Consider the following 18,607-nt stretch of genomic DNA (forward strand, 5'->3'; position numbering starts at 1 on the left):
TCTAGATTTTCTAAGAAAACCCCTCAACACTCATATATATAAATATATACTACTACTTATCACTTCTATAGCGCTATAAGGCATCCACAGCGCTGTACACCAAACAAGAAAAAAGCAGTCCCTGTTCAAGGAGCTTACAATCTAAATAGGACAGACAAAACAGAACAATTAAGAGGTCAGGGAATTAAAGAGGTGGGGATAAAAGGGTACAGGGCAAGTGAGTACTGGTTAGGGGTCAAAAGCAGCGTTAAAGAGGTGGGCTTTTAGCCTGGATTTGAAAACGGCCAAGGACGGGGCTAGACGTACAAGCTCGGGAATTCTATTCCAGGCGTGAGGTGCAGTGGGACAAAAGGAACGGAGTCTGGAATTAGCAGTAGAGGAGAAGGGGACAGACGAGAGATTTATCCACAGAAATGAGTACCCAAGGGTGGTGTAGGGAGAGACAAGAGTGGAGAGGGGAGCGGTAGAGTGAATGCACTTATAGGTCAGTAAAAGAAGTTTGAATTGAATGAGGAAACAGATAGGGAGCTAGTGAAGTGACTTGACGAGAGGGCTAATGTGAGCATAGCAACTCTGGCAGAAAATGAGTCGCGCAGCAGAGTTTTGGACGGATTGAAGAGGAGAGAGATGGCTAAATGGGAGGCTGGTGAGAAGAAGGTTGCAATAATCTAGGCGAGAGGTGATAAGAGTGTGGATAAGGGTTCTGGTAGAGTGCTCAGAGAGGAAGGGACGGATTTTGCTGATGTTATAGAGAAAGAAACGGGGCAGGTTTTGGCAATCTGCTGAATGTGAGTAGAGAAGGAGAGACAGGAGTCGAAGATGGCCCCAAGGTTACGAGCTGATGAGACAGGGAGAATGAGGGTGCCATCCACAGAAATAGAGAAAGGGGGGAGAGGAGAGGTGGGTTTAGGGGGAAAGATGAGAAGCTCTGTTTTGGCCATGTTAAGTTTTAGATGACGTTGAGACATCTAGGCAGCGATATCAGATAGGCAGGCTGATACATTGGTCTGGATGCTGGTTGAGATTTCAGGGGTAGAGAGGTAGATCTGGGAGTCATCAGCGTACAGATGGTATTGAAAGCCATGGGATGATATCAGAGCGCCAAGGGAAGAAGTGTAGATAGACAACAGGAGAGGACCGAGAACAGAAGCCTGAGGTACACCAATTGGTAGTGGGATAGAAGTGGAAGAGGATCCACCAGAGTGTACACTAAAGGTGCGAAGCGAGAGGTAGGAGGAGAACCAGGAAAGAACAAAGCCCTGGAATCCAAGTGAAGACAACGTATCAAGGAGTAAGCTGTGATCAACAGTGTCAAAAGCAGTAGATAGATCAAGAAGGATGAGGATAGAATAGAGACCTTTGGATTTGGCCAGTAAAAGGTCATTGGAAACTTTTTAAGTGCAGTTTCAGTTGAATGAAGAGTTCGAAAGCCAGATTGGAGTGGGTCAAGAACAGTTTGAGATGAAAGAAAGTCGAGTAAGAGACACACAAAAAAACAGCTGCTCTCTACCGCAGAAAAACGGAACCTGGGCGGGAAGACGGCCGTGCATGTGCGGTGCATGCGCCCTGCGCGCCAGAAGGCTCTGGCAAAACTTTCTGGATTTTTGCTTGGAAAAATTCCGTTCCTAGGGCCGCCGTGGACGCCGACCCACATGTGAGAACAAGCAGCCTGCTTGTCATCGGAGAAACCTGGATATTTCCAAGCCTTGATATACCACTATGGCCTATCAAATGGCTCGGTATTTAATATCTGGGAATAAAGTCAGCAGTGGCTAAAAAAAACCACTCACATCCCATTGTTTCTAAAAGTCTGTGTTCCTTTCTGTGTGTGCACTATTTGCCCTGACAGTGCACACTTTTTAATGTGCTATTAGTTTAGTGATGATTGTATCCAAGAGTCAATTTGATTATTGCCCTATAATAGTTTAAGAAGGGATATATTTTTACTCAAGTCTTAACAATAGCTCAAATAAAAGAGAGTTATTGTGCACCCAAAATGCTTACAATTGTTGATATCTTTTTGTTAAACCCTTAAATCTGGTCCTTGGGCTTTAAAACTAGATGGGCAGACACAGAAAACCTCACATTAGAGCTAAGCATATGGCTCTATAACATTAGTGATTCAAAAATACTGCCACATCCTATAAAATTGTAACAATAATCCACAGATCATTGCAAAATGCCACCCTTCCTGTCAATGCCTAAGTAGTGATACATAGCGATTAGCTCAGGCACTGACAGTAAGGATGATATTAAAAAGAAGAGAAAAAAAAGCTGCCAATCTTCCCTCTCCACCTCGCTCAACTCAATCGGATCCGACCTTACTCCCTCTCATCACCCAATACAAAAAAAAAAAAAAAAGTTTCCATGATGATTAATGGCACCCTCTCCCCCCTCCCTCTGGTGCTGTCATCTTCAAAATGGAAGGACCAGTCTGCCATGTACTGTAACATCTGGTAATAGATCTAAAATCTATTTTCCCAGCAGATGGGTACATTTCACCTGGCATGATACTCATGTGGTCAACCAAAAGTTATGAAGACGACAAAATCACCTGGGCAAATATTTTAAGCAAGTCGACTTGTGATATAGGGGTAAAGAAACATTGAAGGCTATGTTGAAAGAAGACAGATCTCACCTGCTGAGAGCTGGCCTGAGGAATATGGACTGGAAGTGGGGAAACAACCTGGGGCTCCCAAGCTCCTGCAAAGAGATTATTCAGGTGATTTTGCAGATACCTGGGAGATAAAGTGAGACAAGAAATGGTCAGATAGTGCTGAGAGAAAGGAATCAAAATGTGATTTCAAAAGATGTCCCTGTCAAACTCTCTGCAACAGACTTCAATCTTTGTATTATTTTTTACTGGCTTTATACCAGTGCTCACAAAGGTCACATTGCCCCTTGATTACCAATCTAGCCGATGACATTTAACTAAAGAATGCAGAGAAGACAACAATGCCACCCTGAACACAGCCACTACCAGCTTTCCTCAGCCCAAGAAGCCACTTGCACTCTGCTCAAATGTGCACACATCTCTTTCAGAAACCACAGTCCTTTCCCAACATATGGGTTATGGTTTATTTTACTTAATATTTCACCCTTTCATCAGGAACAGCAAGGCAGTGAACATGGCATCCTCTGGCTTAGAAAATGCTAAAGGTCAGCATTTTCTATGCCAGAGGACGCCATGTTGAAAGGATTGTGGAACAAGAAGATGCAAGAGTGAAACTGAGAGCCCCGTTGGGCAGAGAGTGAAGCTAAGTGCCTTCAAATATTTATACTATTTTTGGATAAGTGAAGCTTAAGTGCCTTTAAATGTAAAATGATTTATTAAATGAAAAAGGTAGATGTGCCTTTAAATGTCATAACTACTTCTGAAGTGAAGAGATGCACAGATAATTAACTGAAATTATTAAAAAGTTAGTAAAACAGATAAAAAAATGGAGGGTTTTGACCAAAGATAATACTGGAGTTTAAGAAGAGTCGTCACTTAGAAATTTTTGTCTGCTGCTGAGCGAGGACTTTTGAGGTCTTTTCCTCCATTAAATAAATCAATTTGAATAAGCCTCATGGTGAGAAATTTTGTAAGAATATTACAGTTTCAGCTTATCATTTAATTGTCCACCTTACATGTGCCAGCAAACAAATAATTTACCTTCACATACCTCAATAATACCCTGCAGATATTCAAACAGTGAAACCCTTCCTTGACAGACCTGTGACACTAGGGTGGAAATACTTCTTTGACTTGTGTGAAAAAGGGATAATACCTTAGAAAAAAGGATGGAACTCTCTGAATGGTCACCTTCTCATTCACAAAGACCAAATACGGGTCCTCTACACAAGAGGGCTTGCAGCTCAGAAACCCTACAGCTGAAAAAATAGCAACTAACACCACCTTTAACATGAGGTCCTTGATCAGTGCATGGCATAAGGGCTCAAATGATGCACCAGTAAAGGCCTGCAACACCAGATCGAAGTCCCATGACGAACAATTCTCCTAGTGGGGGAATGAACATGATTCACCCTCTTCAGAAAACTGGCCATGTACAACTGTACCGCTATAAAAGGGGTTTTCATCGCTGGTGAAAACCCCTTCCTGCACAAATGGCACCTCTCTAGGGCCATGCAAAAAAGGACATTGATCCTCCGTAACCATTGGCCCCTGATATAAACAGTCTTTGTACAGAGGTAGCATTAGCAGGGCCATGCACAGAAGCTTCAAAGACCTGTGCAGCATGGCCACCTTGGCCAGTCAAGAACAATCAGTGCGGAAAGACCCTCCATTCACCATAGCAGGTGCCCCACCATTGACCACAGCAGGAACACAAAGAACCCCATTTAGAGGCCATGTACATCTATCTCTCTGGAGCCCGGTTCTTTTCTTCTGCTGAAAAACCTGCCCACCTTCTGGTTTCCAGCAGATGTCATTATATCTGTGAAAGAAGGTCCTCATCTATCCACCATCATCTGAAAGGCCTCTCTGCTTGTTGTCATTCCCCTGGTTCTAAGGCATTTCAGTTCAGGAAGTCCACCTAACAGTTGTCTATGCTGGCTGTGTGAGAAGCTGAGATGGCTCTGAAATTCTGCTCAGCCCAGTATCAGATCTTCCACTTTCACGACTTGCAGGCTTAGTACCTCTTTGCTTGTTGATCATTATTGCACAACACTTGGAAGAGTCAGTAGTCACTGTGACCCAGGCTGAAATCTCCAGATTGACACCCCTGGGAAGATGTTCACTGGTCTACTGGGGGGAGGGGGGAGAATCAGAAGATTTGTCCCAAACTCCACACACTTGGCAACCACATGGACAATAGGGATTGTTGGTGTGGCCTCATGGGGCACTCATGCCCAGGGGACCAGATCTAGGGCTGCTGCCCTGGCACTTGGAGATACTCCCAAGTCAATGGGCATGGTGAGAAGCCAGAAGTGTCCATGTCTGAGCCTCAACTTGTTGACTCTCTCCTTAGTCAAAGTTATTTTGCTGGCTGCCATGTCAAACAATTTCCCTAGGTATTCCAATTGCTAGGGGACCTCAGCTTGCTCTTTCCATAAATAAGGATCCACCCTAGGGATTCCAGCATCTTGACCATTCACTCTGTCACCTGTTGCGCCTCTTCTGCTGACTTTGCCCTCATCAACCAATCATTAAGGTAAGAGGGGACTCCGATTCCTTCCTTCTGGTGCTGCCACCACCACCACCACCTTAGAAAAGGTCCTGAGTGTGGAGGCATATCCAAAGGAGAGAGCTTGAAACTGAAGTGCCTCTCCAGTGCTCCAAGAACTGCCCTTGTCAAAATGCTGTCATCATTGAGTGCAGAAGCAATGTATTCAATGAATGACTTCAAGTACAGGACTGGGCAGAAGCTGGTCCCCTTTTCAGAACCACAAAACAGATGGAATAACAGCCTTAAGAACATAAAAATAGCCATACTGGGTCAGACCAATGGCCCATCTAGCCCAGTATCCTGTTTCCAACAGTGGCCAATTCAGATTACAAGTACCTGATAGAATCCCAAATAGTAGCAAGATTCATGCTAATGATCCCAGGGACAAGCAGTGGCTTTCCCCATGTCTATCTCAATAGCAGACTGTGGACATTTCCTCCAGGAACTTGTCTGAACCTTTTTTAAACCCAGATACACTAAATCACTGATACCACATCCTCTGGCAACAAGTTCCAAAGTTCATTGAGTGAAAAAATATTTCCTCCTGTTTGTTTTAAAAGTAGTACTATGTAAATTCCTTGAGTGTCCTCTAGTCTTTGTACTTTTTAAAAGAGTAAAAAAAATTGATTTACATTTACCAGTTCAACACCATTTAGTATTTTGTAGACCTCTATCATATCCCTCCCTCAGCTATCTCTTTTCCAAGCTGAAGAGTCCTAACCTCTTAAGCCTATCCTCATATGAGAGGAGTCCCATCTCCTTAATCATTTTGGTCACACTTCTTTGAACCTTTTCTAATTCTGCTATATCTTTTTTAAGATAAAGATGTGGTTGCACCGTGGAACGATACAGAGGCATTATAAAATTCTTATTTCTATTCCTTTTCTAATAATTCCTAGCATTGTTTGCTTTTTTGGCCACCACCACCACCACACTGGGCATACAGATCATTTATTTATTTATTAGGATTTATTTACCGTCTTTTTGAAGGAATGCACTCAAGACTGTGTACAGTAAGAATAGGTCAAACATGAGCAATAGGCAATTACAGCAGTAAAAATATTAAAACAACAATACAAAGTATGGTATGGTATACTACTTACAATGTCAACACAATACATAATTAATAGACCATTATAATTGATAGTGAAGGGTAAAGAAAAGATGTAATACACAGGTAGGTAAGGTTCCACGTTAGGCGTCACGGACCAAGAAAGGGATCTAGGTTTCGTCGTTGATGATACGTTGAAACCTTCTGCTAAGTGTGCTGCTGCGGCTAAGAAAGCAAATGGAATGTTAGGTATTATTAGGAAAGGAATGGAAAACAAAAATGAGGATGTTATAATGCCTTTGTATCGCACCATGGTGCGACCGCACCTCGAATATTGTGTTCAATTCTGGTCGCCATATCTCAAAAAAGATATAGTGGAATTAGAAAAGGTGCAAAGAAGGGTGACAAAAATGATAAAGGGGATGGGACGACTTCCCTAGGAAGAAAGGCTAAAGCAGCTAGGGCTCTTCAGCTTCGAGAAAAGGCGGCTGAGGGGAGATACGATAGAGGTCTATAAAATAATGAGTGGAGTTGAACGGGTAGATGTGAAGCGTCTGTTCATGCTTTCCAAAAATACTTGGACTAGGGGGCATGCGATGAAGCTACAATGTAGTAAATTTAAAATGAATCGGAGAAAAGTTTTCTTCACTCAACGTGTAATTAAACTCTGGAATTCGTTGCCAGAGAATGTGGTAAAGGCGGTTAGCTTAGCGGAGTTAAAAAAAAAGGTTTGGACGGCTTCCTAAAGGAAAAGTCCATAGGCCATTATTAAATGGACTTGGGGAAAATGCACTATTTCTGAGAAGCAGTATAAAATATTTTGTACTTTTTTGGGATCTTGCCAGGTATTTGTGATCTGGATTGGCCACTGTTGGAAACAGGATGCTGGGCTTGATGGACCTTTGGTCTTTCCCAGTATGGCACAACTTATGTAAGACAGACAGATCATGACAACACCTAGGTCTTTTTCTTGGGTGCTGACTCCTAGGGTAGAACCTAGAATCAAATAACTATGATTTCAATTATTCTTCTCAGTATGCACCACTTTGCACTTGTCCACATGAAATCTCATCTGCCATTTGAATGCCCATTCTGTCAACATCCTAAGATTTTCCTGCAATTTATCACCATCCGCCCTGGCTCAGCTCTTCCTATAGGACTAGGATGATCGCCTTGAGTGCCAGAAGTCTTTCCAAGGTAACCCTGCCATCATTTTGGCTTCTGAACCACAGGAGGACTCCAAAAAGACACTGGGGATTTGGGAAGCTAGATCCAAATCATACATCTGCTCAATTACCTCCAACATCTACTTATCCAAGGTTATTGAGGCCCACTCCTGGTAGAAATCCCTGAAGCAATTGCTCACAGATGTCAATCTGAAGCAAACCCAAGGATCCTCATTGGGTTTTCATAGACATTCTGAGGATCGGTGCCGAGGACTCCCAGGGTTTTTGAAAAGTCAAAAAGGATCAGAACCCTGACACCGATTACTGAACAGCAAAAATCTCCTCTGCCTCTTGAACTTCAAATAAAAATCACTAGTCCTAATGGTCTTTCTGCAATCCTCCAGGAGCTATTGCAGTTTGGTCTCTCCTAGCTAGCTCTTATATCAGGTTCTCCAGTTCTTCTCCAAAACAGGAGTCTCCCCTGAAATAGGCATCTACTCAGGCATGCTTTGGAAGCAGAGTGTCACGCAGTGGTGCAGCCAGAGCCACCTTCTAACATATAGTAACATAGTAAATGACAGCAGATAAAGACCTGTACAGTCCATCCAGTCTGCCCAACAAGATAAACTCATTTACATGGTATGTGATACTTTATTTGTATACCTGAGTTTGATTTGTCCTTGCCTTTCTCAGGACACAGACTGTAGAAGTCTGTCTAGCACTGTTCTTGTACTAAGTTCTGAAGCTAATGCCGAAGCCCCTTAAAATTTACACTCCAGCCCATCCTTACCTATTTAGTCACGATCATGGCGTAGACCGTAGAAGTCTGCCCAGCTCCCATTTTGTTTCCCAATTACCAGCATCACCACCCAATCTCCGCTAAGATTCCGCGGAACCGTTTCTTCTAAACAGGATTCCTTTGTGTTTATCCCACGCATGTTTGAATTCCATTACCGTTTTCATCTCCTCCACCTCTGGCTGTCACTGTGGATACCAGGCCCTTGGAAGAAATATGGATCAGATCATACATCACATCTGTGAGGAAGGATGCTCCCTCCTCTAGCAACTCTGTGTCCTCATTCTGTGGCAATTGCTGGTACCACCTGAGCCACAAATCCCCTACAGAGGGCCATTTTAGGAGAGCTTTAACTTTCTAGTCTTGGGAATCCCTGAGGGCCATCTCACCCTCCACTGGAAAACTCGTCTTTCTCATCACTACAAATATCGCCCTAAGGGGTGCCATCACAGACTACCAGGCCAGTACTAGTCACCACTCCTGCCAGCCAACCATAGTGAGCTTGAAACACTTGCTGACCCACCATTATCCATTACTTGCATGAAGCTGCTAACCAAACCCTATCAAGTCTCTCCATCCTAGAAATGACAAAGAGCGCCTGAGTAAGTGGAACCGAATGTTTCAGCAATACTGAAAAACCCAGCCAATCAGTTTTGAGGACATATATAAAGATGAACTGCAGACATCACAGCATACCCTGAAGAAAGCCACAGCATGATGGATGAAACACTGGTTCCACTTACTCAGACACAGCATACCCTGAAGAAAGCCACAGCATGATGGATGAAACACTGGTTCCACTTACTCAGACACAGCAAGACCCAGACAACTGAAATAAGCATGACGCCAGCCACGGAAGCCTAAGAGAGCAATTACACCTAACCAACTAGGGGGGCACAAATGGGAGAAGATACAATGTTCAGAGAAGAAAAACAGGAGGGAAGGATCAGTACAGACAAAAGGACTGGTATCTAGACTCAGATTCACACCTAAACCTACATTACCCAAATTGCAAAGGACTGAAATACAAAACAACTTATGCATCCAGCTTCTCCTACCTAAGCGCACAACTAGGGAATGCACTCCCAAAAGCTGTGAAAACAATCCATGACCATGTAAACTTCAGGAAATCACTAAAAACCACCCTCTTCAAAAAGGCTTACCTCACCGATCCAACATAAATCCCCACACCCAGCAACACAACATAACCAATGATAGTACTGGACAATATACAATCTTCATCCCTTCCATCATCATGGTGCCTCATACACACCTACCTCACTTTGACCACAATATAACCTGTATTTGTTATCAACCGACTGGCGAACGCCTTTACGGTACTATGTAAGCCACACTGAGCCTGCAAATAGGTGGGAAAATGTGGAGTACAAATGTAACAAATAAAGTAAAAAAATAAGTGTAGATGTGGAGGGGCATAATCGAAAGGGGCGCCCAAGTTTTCCTGAGGACGTCCTTGCAGGACATCCCAGCAAAGGGGCGGGGAAACCCATATTATTGAAACAAGATGGGCGGCCATCTTTCTTTTCGATAATACGGTCGGGGATGCCCAAATCACGGAATTTAGGTCAACCTTAGAGATGATCGTCCCCGATTTTCAGCGCTAATGGAAACCGAGGACACCCATCTCAGAAACGACCAAATCAAAGCACTTTGATTGTGGGAGGAGCCAGCATTTGTAGTGCACTGGTCCCCCTGACATGCCAAGACACCAACCGGGCACCCTAGGGGGCACTGCAGTGGACTTCACAAATTGCTCCCAGGTGCATAGCTCCCTTACCTTGTGTGCTGAGCCCCCCAAAACCCACTCCCCACAACTGTACACCACTACCATAGCCCTTATGGGTGAAGGGGGGCACCTACATGTGGGTATAGTGGGTTTGTGGTGGGTTTTGAAGGGCTCACAATCTCCCTAGTTCTTTCCGATTCTGCATACGAGACATTCCAATTCACATCAGACAAGTTGAAATCTCCCATTAGTAGCAACTCCCCTTTCATAACAATCTTTTGAATATCTTCTATCAGATCCTTGTCTAGCTTCTCCGTTTGTGCCAGTGGTCTGTAGATAACCCCCGTATGGATACAGGTTCCGTCTTCTCTTTCCAGGACAATCCATAAAGCTTCTTCCATTCTCCAGGTTACCTGCATTTCAGCATCTCTGATATTGTCCCTCACATAAAGCGCCACTCCTTCACCTCTTTGGCCCTCTCTATCCTTCCTATAAAGATTATAGCCCGGTATCGTCATATCCCATTCAAGGGAATTATTGAACCACGTCTCTGTAATAGCAACAATATCCACGTTTTCTTCAAATATCAGGGCTTGCAAGTCTTTAACCTTTTTTACCTAGACTATGAGCATTTGTGCTCATTGCTTTCCATGTGCTTAGTGAGTTTAGGTGTTTTTTCTATATTTGCATGACCTTTCCCTCTGCCATCATGTTTATTCTGGGGGTGACTTTCTGAATTCCCTTGTTTCCATTTGTCACCCCCCACACTCTAGTTTAAATGTCTAGAAACATACTGTCTGAATTTCTCCCCAAGGATTCTTTTTCCTGTCACAGAAAGATGTAGCCCATCATTACAGTACAGACTGTTATTTTTCCACATATTACCTCATGCTTCTATGTATCTAAAACCTTCTTCTTCACACCAAGACTCAAGCCACTTACTGAAATCTGCTGTTTTATGTAGGCTTTCCTCTCGCTTCCCCCATGTGGGAATTACTTCAGAAAAAGCCACAATCCACACCAAAGATTTCAGTCCCTCCCCAAGCTTCTGGAACGCTCTCTGTGCTGTAAACTTGCTATTGTTGGCCAGGTCATTTGTCCCCAGGTGAATTACAACATCAGTATTTGAAGCCTTGCTCTCTTCTTGGATCACTTTCAGTATTTGGTCAGTACATCTGGTAGCTGAAAATCCTGGAAGGCAATTCACTAGGCTGGAACTCTTGAACTGTGTTCCTAAGTTAATGCCTCTGATAATGGAGTCTCCGAGCAGTAAGAGTTTTCTGATTTTCACCAATCTGTCATTCTTTGGGGGATGTTTCTTGGGTTGTGAAATCAAGGACGGCTTCATGGAACAGCTGGTTCAGAAGCCGACAAGAGAAGGAAAAATACTAGACTTAATCATTAGTGGTGCAGGGGGTAACGGTGCGAGGGCCGCTTGATAATATGATCGGTTTTGATATTGGCTGCGAAGTAAGTGAACTCAGGAAATCAAATACACTAGCGTTTAACTTTAGAAAAGGAGATTACGATAAAATGAGAAGAACGGTGAAAAAAAGACTGAAGGAAGCGGCTGAAAGGGTAAAAACCTTGAATCAGGCATGGATGCTGTTCAAAAACACCATCCTAGAAGTACAGGACAAATATATTCCGCGTATTAGAAAAAGAGGAAAAAAGACCAAACGTCAGCCGGCGTGGCTAAACAGTAAGGTAAAGGTAGCTATTAGAGCCAAAAAACAATCCTTCAGAAAATGGAGAAGGGAACAGACTGAAGACAATAAGATAAAACATAAGGAATGTCAAACCGAATGCAAAAACGAGATAAGGAGGGCTAAGAAGGACATAGTGTTAGAAGCAAAAACACATAGCAAAACTTTTTTTTAGGTATATTAAAAGCAGGAAGCCGGCTAAAGAATCGGTTGGACCGATGGACGACGGTGGTGTTAAAGGGGCGATCAGGGAAGACAAAGCCGTAGCGGAGAAATTAAATGAATTCTTTGCTTCGGTCTTCACCGAGGAGGATTTGGGAGGGATACCGGTGCCGGAAAAGGTATTTGAAGCGGACGCGTCAGAAAGACTAAATGATTTCACTGTAAACTTGGAGGATGTAATGGGACAGTTCTGCAAACTGAAAAGTAGTAAATCACCGGGACCGGATGGTATTCATCCCAGAGTATTAATAGAGCTGAAAAATGAACTTGTGGAGCTACTGTTAGTAATATGCAATTTATCCCTAAAAATAGGTGTGGTACCGGAAGATTGGAGGGTGGCCAATGTAACGCCGATTTTTAAAAAGGGTTCCAGAGGGGATCGGGGAAATTGTAGACCGGTGAGTATGACGTTGGTGCCAGGAAAAATGGTGGAGGCTATTATTAAGAATAAAATTACAGAGCACATACAAAAGCATGGGCTACTGAGACAAAGTCAGCACGGTTTTAGTGAAGGGAAGTCTTGCCTCACAAATCTACTGCATTTTTTCGAGGGGGTGAACAAACATGTGGACAAAGGGGAGCCGGTGGATATCTAGATTTTCAGAAGGCGTTTGACAAAGTACCGCATGAAATACTCCAAAGGAGTCATGGGATCGGAGGCAGTGTATTATTATGGATTAAGAGCTGGTTAAAGGATAGGAAGCAGAGAGTAGGGTTGAATGGCCATTATTGTCGATGGAGAAGGGTAGTTAGTGGGGTCCCTCAGGGGTCTGTGCTGGGACCGCTGCTTTTTAACATATTTATAAATGACCTCGAGATGGGAGTAACTAGTGAGGTAATTAAATTTGCAGATGACACAAAGTTATCCAGGGTCGTCTCGTCGCGGGAGGAGTGTGAAAAATTACAAGAAGACCTCGTGAGATTGGGGGATTGGGCGTCCAAATGGCAGATGAAGTTCAACGTTGACAAGTGCAAAGTGATGCATGTGGGAAGGAGGAACCTGAATTACAGCTATGTTATGCAGGGTTCCACGTTAGGACCAAGAAAGGGATCTGGGAGTCATCGTGGATAGGACGTTGAAATCTTCAGCTCAATGTGCTGTGGCAGCTAAGAAGGCAAACAGAATGTTGAGTATTATTAGAAAAGGGATGGAAAACAAGCATGAGGATGTTATAATGCCATTATATCGCTCCATGGTGCGACCGCACCTGGAGTATTGTGTTCAGTTCTGGTCGCCTCATCTCAAAAAAGATATAAAGGAATGGGAGAAGGTGCAGAGAAGGGTGACAAAATTGATAAAAGGGATGGGACGACTACCCTATGAGGAGAGGTTAAGACGGCTAGGACTCTTTAGCCTGGTGAGAAGGCGGCTGAGAGGTGATATGATAGAGGCTTACAAGATAATGAGCGGGATAGAGCAGACAGATGTGAAGCGTTTGTTTACGCTTTCTAACAATAATAGAACCAGGGGACACAAAATGAAATTAGAATGTGGTAGGTTTAAAACAAATCGGAGAAAGTTTTTCTTTACTCAGCGCGTAGTTAGACTCTGGAACTCATTGCCGGAGAAGGTAGTAATGGCAGCTGGCCTTGCTGAGTTTAAAGGGGGTCTGGACAGATTTCTGAAGGAAAAGTCCATTGATCGTTATTAAATTTTGGGTTTTTTGCCAGGTTCTTGGGGCCTGGATTGGCCGCTGTCAGAGACAGAGTGCTGGGCTTGATGGACCTTTGGTCTTTTCCCAGTGTGGCGGTGCTTATGTGCTTCATTGCCTCTGGTTCCACCACAATACTTCTTTTTTCAGCATCATAACAATGCAACGCAGCAACCTAAAACTCAAGGAACGACCAGTGAATAGCTTTATCTTCAAGAAGAATGGGCAATTTTCAAACAAACTACATATTTTACTATTCGGCCAAATACGAATAATGAAAAATATTGAGCTTTAACATAACAAATAAAAGAAGCAACTTGAAATCAGAGATGAAGTATTTATTTCTGTAGGATTTAGAACAATAGAGCCCCAAATTATTCATATTCGAATTTAAATCACTATTCAGATGAATATGAATAATATATTCGGGGCACTACTCAGGGTCAAATCGAATCAAATATGAATATTCTACAGCTCTGATGTCTACATTTATTTTTATATATGTATGATGTCCAATCTCCTTCCACAATAATCCAAAGCTGTACATATCAATAAGTAGTTTTTCCCCTCATTGCTCCAGATTGGGACTCATACTTTTAATGCCTTGGCATGTACACTTGGGAGTTAATTCTCTAAAGAAGATGCTAATATTTGCATGAGAAATAGGTGCATAAATGTTTAGAATATTAGCATATATGTGTGTAAATGCCAAAATTCCAGCTACATGCTATTCATTAAAAAGGCACCTAAATGCAGATGTACACATGAGCAACATTTGGGTATAGTGTGGGCAGGGCACACAGTTACACAGGTAAATGATCTCAATGGCAGGTGTTAAGTGCTCTTACCTAAATTTTAAGCATATATTTTACCTGTTATGCTAGTATTCAATAAAGGAAAATAGGTACCTACTTTCTTTTATAGAATAGGCACCGAAATATAGGCATATTGTTACAGAACTGCACTCCACAGAGAGCAATTTTCTAGCAAGGTGTTTAGTCAGAAAAGGCCCATAGATACATATATTGCATTTATTTTCTAAAGGTAACATATGTGCCTATTTGCTTTTATAAAATTACATCAGGAGAAGTAGATACATACATTTATACCTTGCTCAAGGACAGATACATTTCTGTACGTGTATATATATATGTATGTTATCAAATATATGCTCAAGTGCCAATCCTGCACCCATTGTTGGCCATCAGTAATGCCTATGAAAATATCATGTAAAGGCAGGCACTATGTTTCCGCTGGCCTGCTTCTTTTTACATGCTTATAGGCTGGGGCAATTTTATACAAGCCTACCTGAGTGGTGTCAAATGCTGTTCTACTTCTTCAAACCATTTATAAAATTACCCCACATTGTGCAGACTTCTTATAATTATTTTTATTTTTTGTTACATTTGTACCCCGCGCTTTCCCACTCATGGCAGGCTCAATGCGGCTTACATATTGTATACAGGTACTTATTTGTACCTGGGGCAATGGAGAGTTAAGTGACTTGCCCAGAGTCACAAGGAGCTGCCTGTGCCTGAAGTGGGAATCAAAATCAGTTCCTCAGTTCCCCAGGACCAAAGTCCACCACCCTAACCGCTAGGCCACTCAACCATAGTTACCAGTTAATGATTTTCCCCAGAGTGTCCTTAGGTGATCCCTTAGGGGATAGTTCCTTCTGAACCAAATGATAAGGATAGAGGACGTCAATAGGGAATTCAACAAAAACAGGCCCTGCAAAACAAACATGTCAAACAAAAAAAGTTACAGAAAGATTTATAAACAAGTTTGAGGAAAAGTAAGAAGATTAAGGATACTTTTGCACTGTGCTACTGTATGCTTTGCAGGATGGACAAAGGAACAACACTTCAAAGGCAAAGTAATAACCAACAGATGTGTATTTTATGATGGAATGGAAGCTCCAAAAATTTTCATATTAGCAGCCTACAAAGCATTAGATGCAGGCATTAATTATGTGATTGTTGTATTTATATTCTGATTCAAAATTATGCAGATGACGGCCACATACACAAAAAAGAAAAACCATAAACTCCCATAAACCAAAAATCAATAAAACAATAAGCTGTAAAATACAAAAAAAAAAAAAAAAAAAAATGAAAGCCACCATCTATGCACATCCATGAACCTAAACTGAGCATTACCCACACCACTGCCTCCAAGAAAGAAATCTCAAGAAATATGCTCGAAGGCATGAGCAAATAACACCACCGTTAGTTGTTGTTTAAATACTTAAGTATCTGTCATAAGCCATAGCAGGGAGACAAACGGTTCAACTCCTCAGGCCCCACAATAGAAAAGAAATCTGCATGAGTCTCAGTGGAAGATGCATCAAAGAAAAGTAAAACAACCGAAAACGTAAAAGTCATTAACATTTTATAAAAAAAAGGTTGGATGCACTAAAAAACAAGTCACACATGTTCAGTGCGGTATTCTAAAGTCGGATGCATGAAAGATTCATTAAACTGGTGTAATCCCCGCAAGCGGTAGAAGAAACACATGCACACAACCGCTAATCCTATGATATCACCGTGGCTATTGTACGTCCTTTATGGACGGCCTTGCCCCCCCACCCCCACCCGAGGTCGCCGCTGCTCCCCGCTCCCCCCTGCATTAAAATCGTGACTTTTTTTAGCCAGCCCCAGCCCCCCCCTCCCTCTCTTCCTCTCTTTCTAAAAAAACAGCTCCTGCCATCCTCCGCCCCCGTGCCCCGACCCCACCGCCCCCCCCCAGAGGTCGTCGTCATTGCCGCCGCCGTTCCCCCCCCCACTCCACCGGGCCCCCCTCAGTCTTACCGGGCCCGTGCAGCGCCTCTCACCTCTGTGTGAAAGCGCTGCACGGGCAAGAACAGCTGATCGCCTCCTCCACGAGTCTCAGACGTCCCTCCTTCCTCCTGGGCCCACCCTCGTCTGCTTGTCCTCTGAGAACTAGCAAGTTCACAACATCTGACAGAAGATTCCTGATACAGGCCATTGTGCCTGAAACACAACTTGTGTCGCGTCATTGGATTTTTTAATAAACATTTTACATATTTTGATCATCATCTAGCTTCAACATTTTTGTCACCTTCACTGTGTTTGGCGTATCAATAGTATTTAACAATTGATGGTTTATATATATCAATTTAGTTTTTGTGACTGCGACGGTTCTTGTTCTTCTGTTTGCACTGTTAAATACTATTGATAATACAATGTTAACAGAACACATTAGCACCAGTACATGAAATAAAAAGAACCAATACATTTTGTGAGGAGTATGAGGGTGAGAGGGAGAATGAAGGCACATGGAGGAACGAGGAGGCTCGAGAGGGAGGGAGACTGGGCAGAGAAAGGAAGGAGTCTTTTCCCCTGGGGGATTGGAGAAAAGGAAAAGACTAGAATTCCCAGCAGCCCCTGAGTAGGTCCCATGGTAGAAACAGGGACTTCAATCCCCAACAGCCCCCAGAGGAGGTCAGGAGAAGGGAAAGAGAAGGGAGTTGGAAAAACCTGTCCCAGAGAGCCAGGATGAGGGAAGGAGTTCTGAACCTGCCCAATCAAGCAAATGGAGAGCAGCTGAGCAATGGTTGTGGGGAGGAACCTATGGACTGGCAAGGGGAAGAAAAGGGGGAGGAACTAGAGCAAGAGGAGCTGATGGAGGTTGCTGCTCTGACTAAACCGGAAAAAAAGGAGGGGAAACAGGAGAGGGCTGCTCGGGAGGAGAACCTGGTAGAAGGGAAAAGGTGGCTATCCCACGAGGGGAGCTGAGAGAACAGGTTTACCATGGAAGGGTCATGCGGGTGGTGGTCAGGGTATAATTTTGGCCTGGTTGGGGAGGGACCCTTGCCATTCTCCCTAGGTTGACTTCTTTTGAAAGGGAGAGAGGAGGAGTGGTGGTTTTGGCCATAACTGCTATACATGAACTGCTGGGAGTTTGAACCCTTTCTGAACTGCTGTGTTTGGGGAATTGTTTTGCTTAACTGCTGACATGAACTGTTGGGGAGAGTTTGAACCCTTTCTGGAGCTACCATGTTTGGAGAATTACTTTGCATACCTGCTATACATGAACTGCTGGGAGTTTGAGCCCTTTTTGAGCTACTTTGTTTGAAGAATTGCTTTGCATAACTGCTTTATATGAACTGCTGAGATTTTGGAACCTTTTGGTTTTTTTTGTTTTGAATACTATGCTGTTGAACTGCTATGTTTTTTGAGAAGTGCTGTGATGGGAACTACCTTTGGTGGAGAAGTTGACACAAAGGGATTACAATAAAGTATAATGATCTGACCTTGTGGATTGCCGTGTGCTCTTTAGCAGTGGATAACAGCACACAGCTCCGCTAAAGGGCCAAGGGACTCGAGAGTCTCCCGGTGGTGGAGACCTTACAATTTTTAATAACATTTCAAAAGTAACAAAAATACAAATATATTAATGAGAATAAAACAAATATATAAGAAGTGGTAAAAAGACAGAACATTAAATCTATTGAAGACCATAAAAGAAACTATACATCATAAGCCAGCCATAAACTACATAAGTACATAAGCATTGCTAAGTGTTGCCATACTGGAACAGACCAAAGATTCATCAAGCCCAGAATTCTGTTTCCAACTGTGGCTAATTCAGGTGGCTGGCATTGGGGCCTTCCTTCTGCTGATCCCACCTTCCGTGCGGTAACTTCCTGCCTCCACATAGGTGCGACCAGCAGAGAGAAGGTCCGAACACCGGCCCCAGTAGTGTGCCTTAATCGCAGCCGGTGCCGGGGGCGAAGTAACTTTAGAGGATGTGGGTGGGAGAGATGCTGGATTCAAGGTGGGGAGAAGGAGATAGGGGGACATGCTGAGGCCACAGCTGCGAGGCCTCTGGGAGCGCGAGGCCCTGTGCGACCGCTCCTGTGGCCCCTGTCTAATATGGCTTCTATTGAAGAGATGCATGTTTCCCTTTAACCATTGATGTTTTATATATGTCAATAATATTGACTATGTTTCTATCCTCTTGATTTATTGATTTTTATTGAATGCATATACCAATTTTTTTCATATTTTTTTAACTGCTTGAAACCACTGGAAATTTTCCGAGACATCCAGGGGAAAATAGCCAATGTGAAATCA

The 18,607-nt window shown here is 43.2% G+C and overlaps 1 protein-coding gene across 1 annotated transcript in view; it reads right to left on the bottom strand.

Moving 5' to 3' along the window:
* Positions 1 to 2,638: 2,638 nt before the first annotated feature.
* LOC115459337 (acetolactate synthase-like protein) overlaps positions 2,639 to 18,607 on the bottom strand; it is a gene marked incomplete at its 3' end in the record, with an annotated part of 86,447 nt that continues 70,478 nt past the window's right edge. The window contains exons 6-7 of the mRNA XM_030189179.1: positions 15,128 to 15,239; positions 2,639 to 2,738 (exon numbers count right to left, since the gene is read on the bottom strand). Of these exons, the coding sequence (XP_030045039.1) occupies positions 2,639 to 2,738; positions 15,128 to 15,239 (212 nt within the window). The remainder of the gene's footprint in view (positions 2,739 to 15,127; positions 15,240 to 18,607) is intronic.

Source organism: Microcaecilia unicolor, unplaced genomic scaffold (assembly GCF_901765095.1).
Source record: "Microcaecilia unicolor unplaced genomic scaffold, aMicUni1.1, whole genome shotgun sequence".
NCBI classification, from domain to species: Eukaryota; Metazoa; Chordata; class Amphibia; order Gymnophiona; family Siphonopidae; genus Microcaecilia; species Microcaecilia unicolor.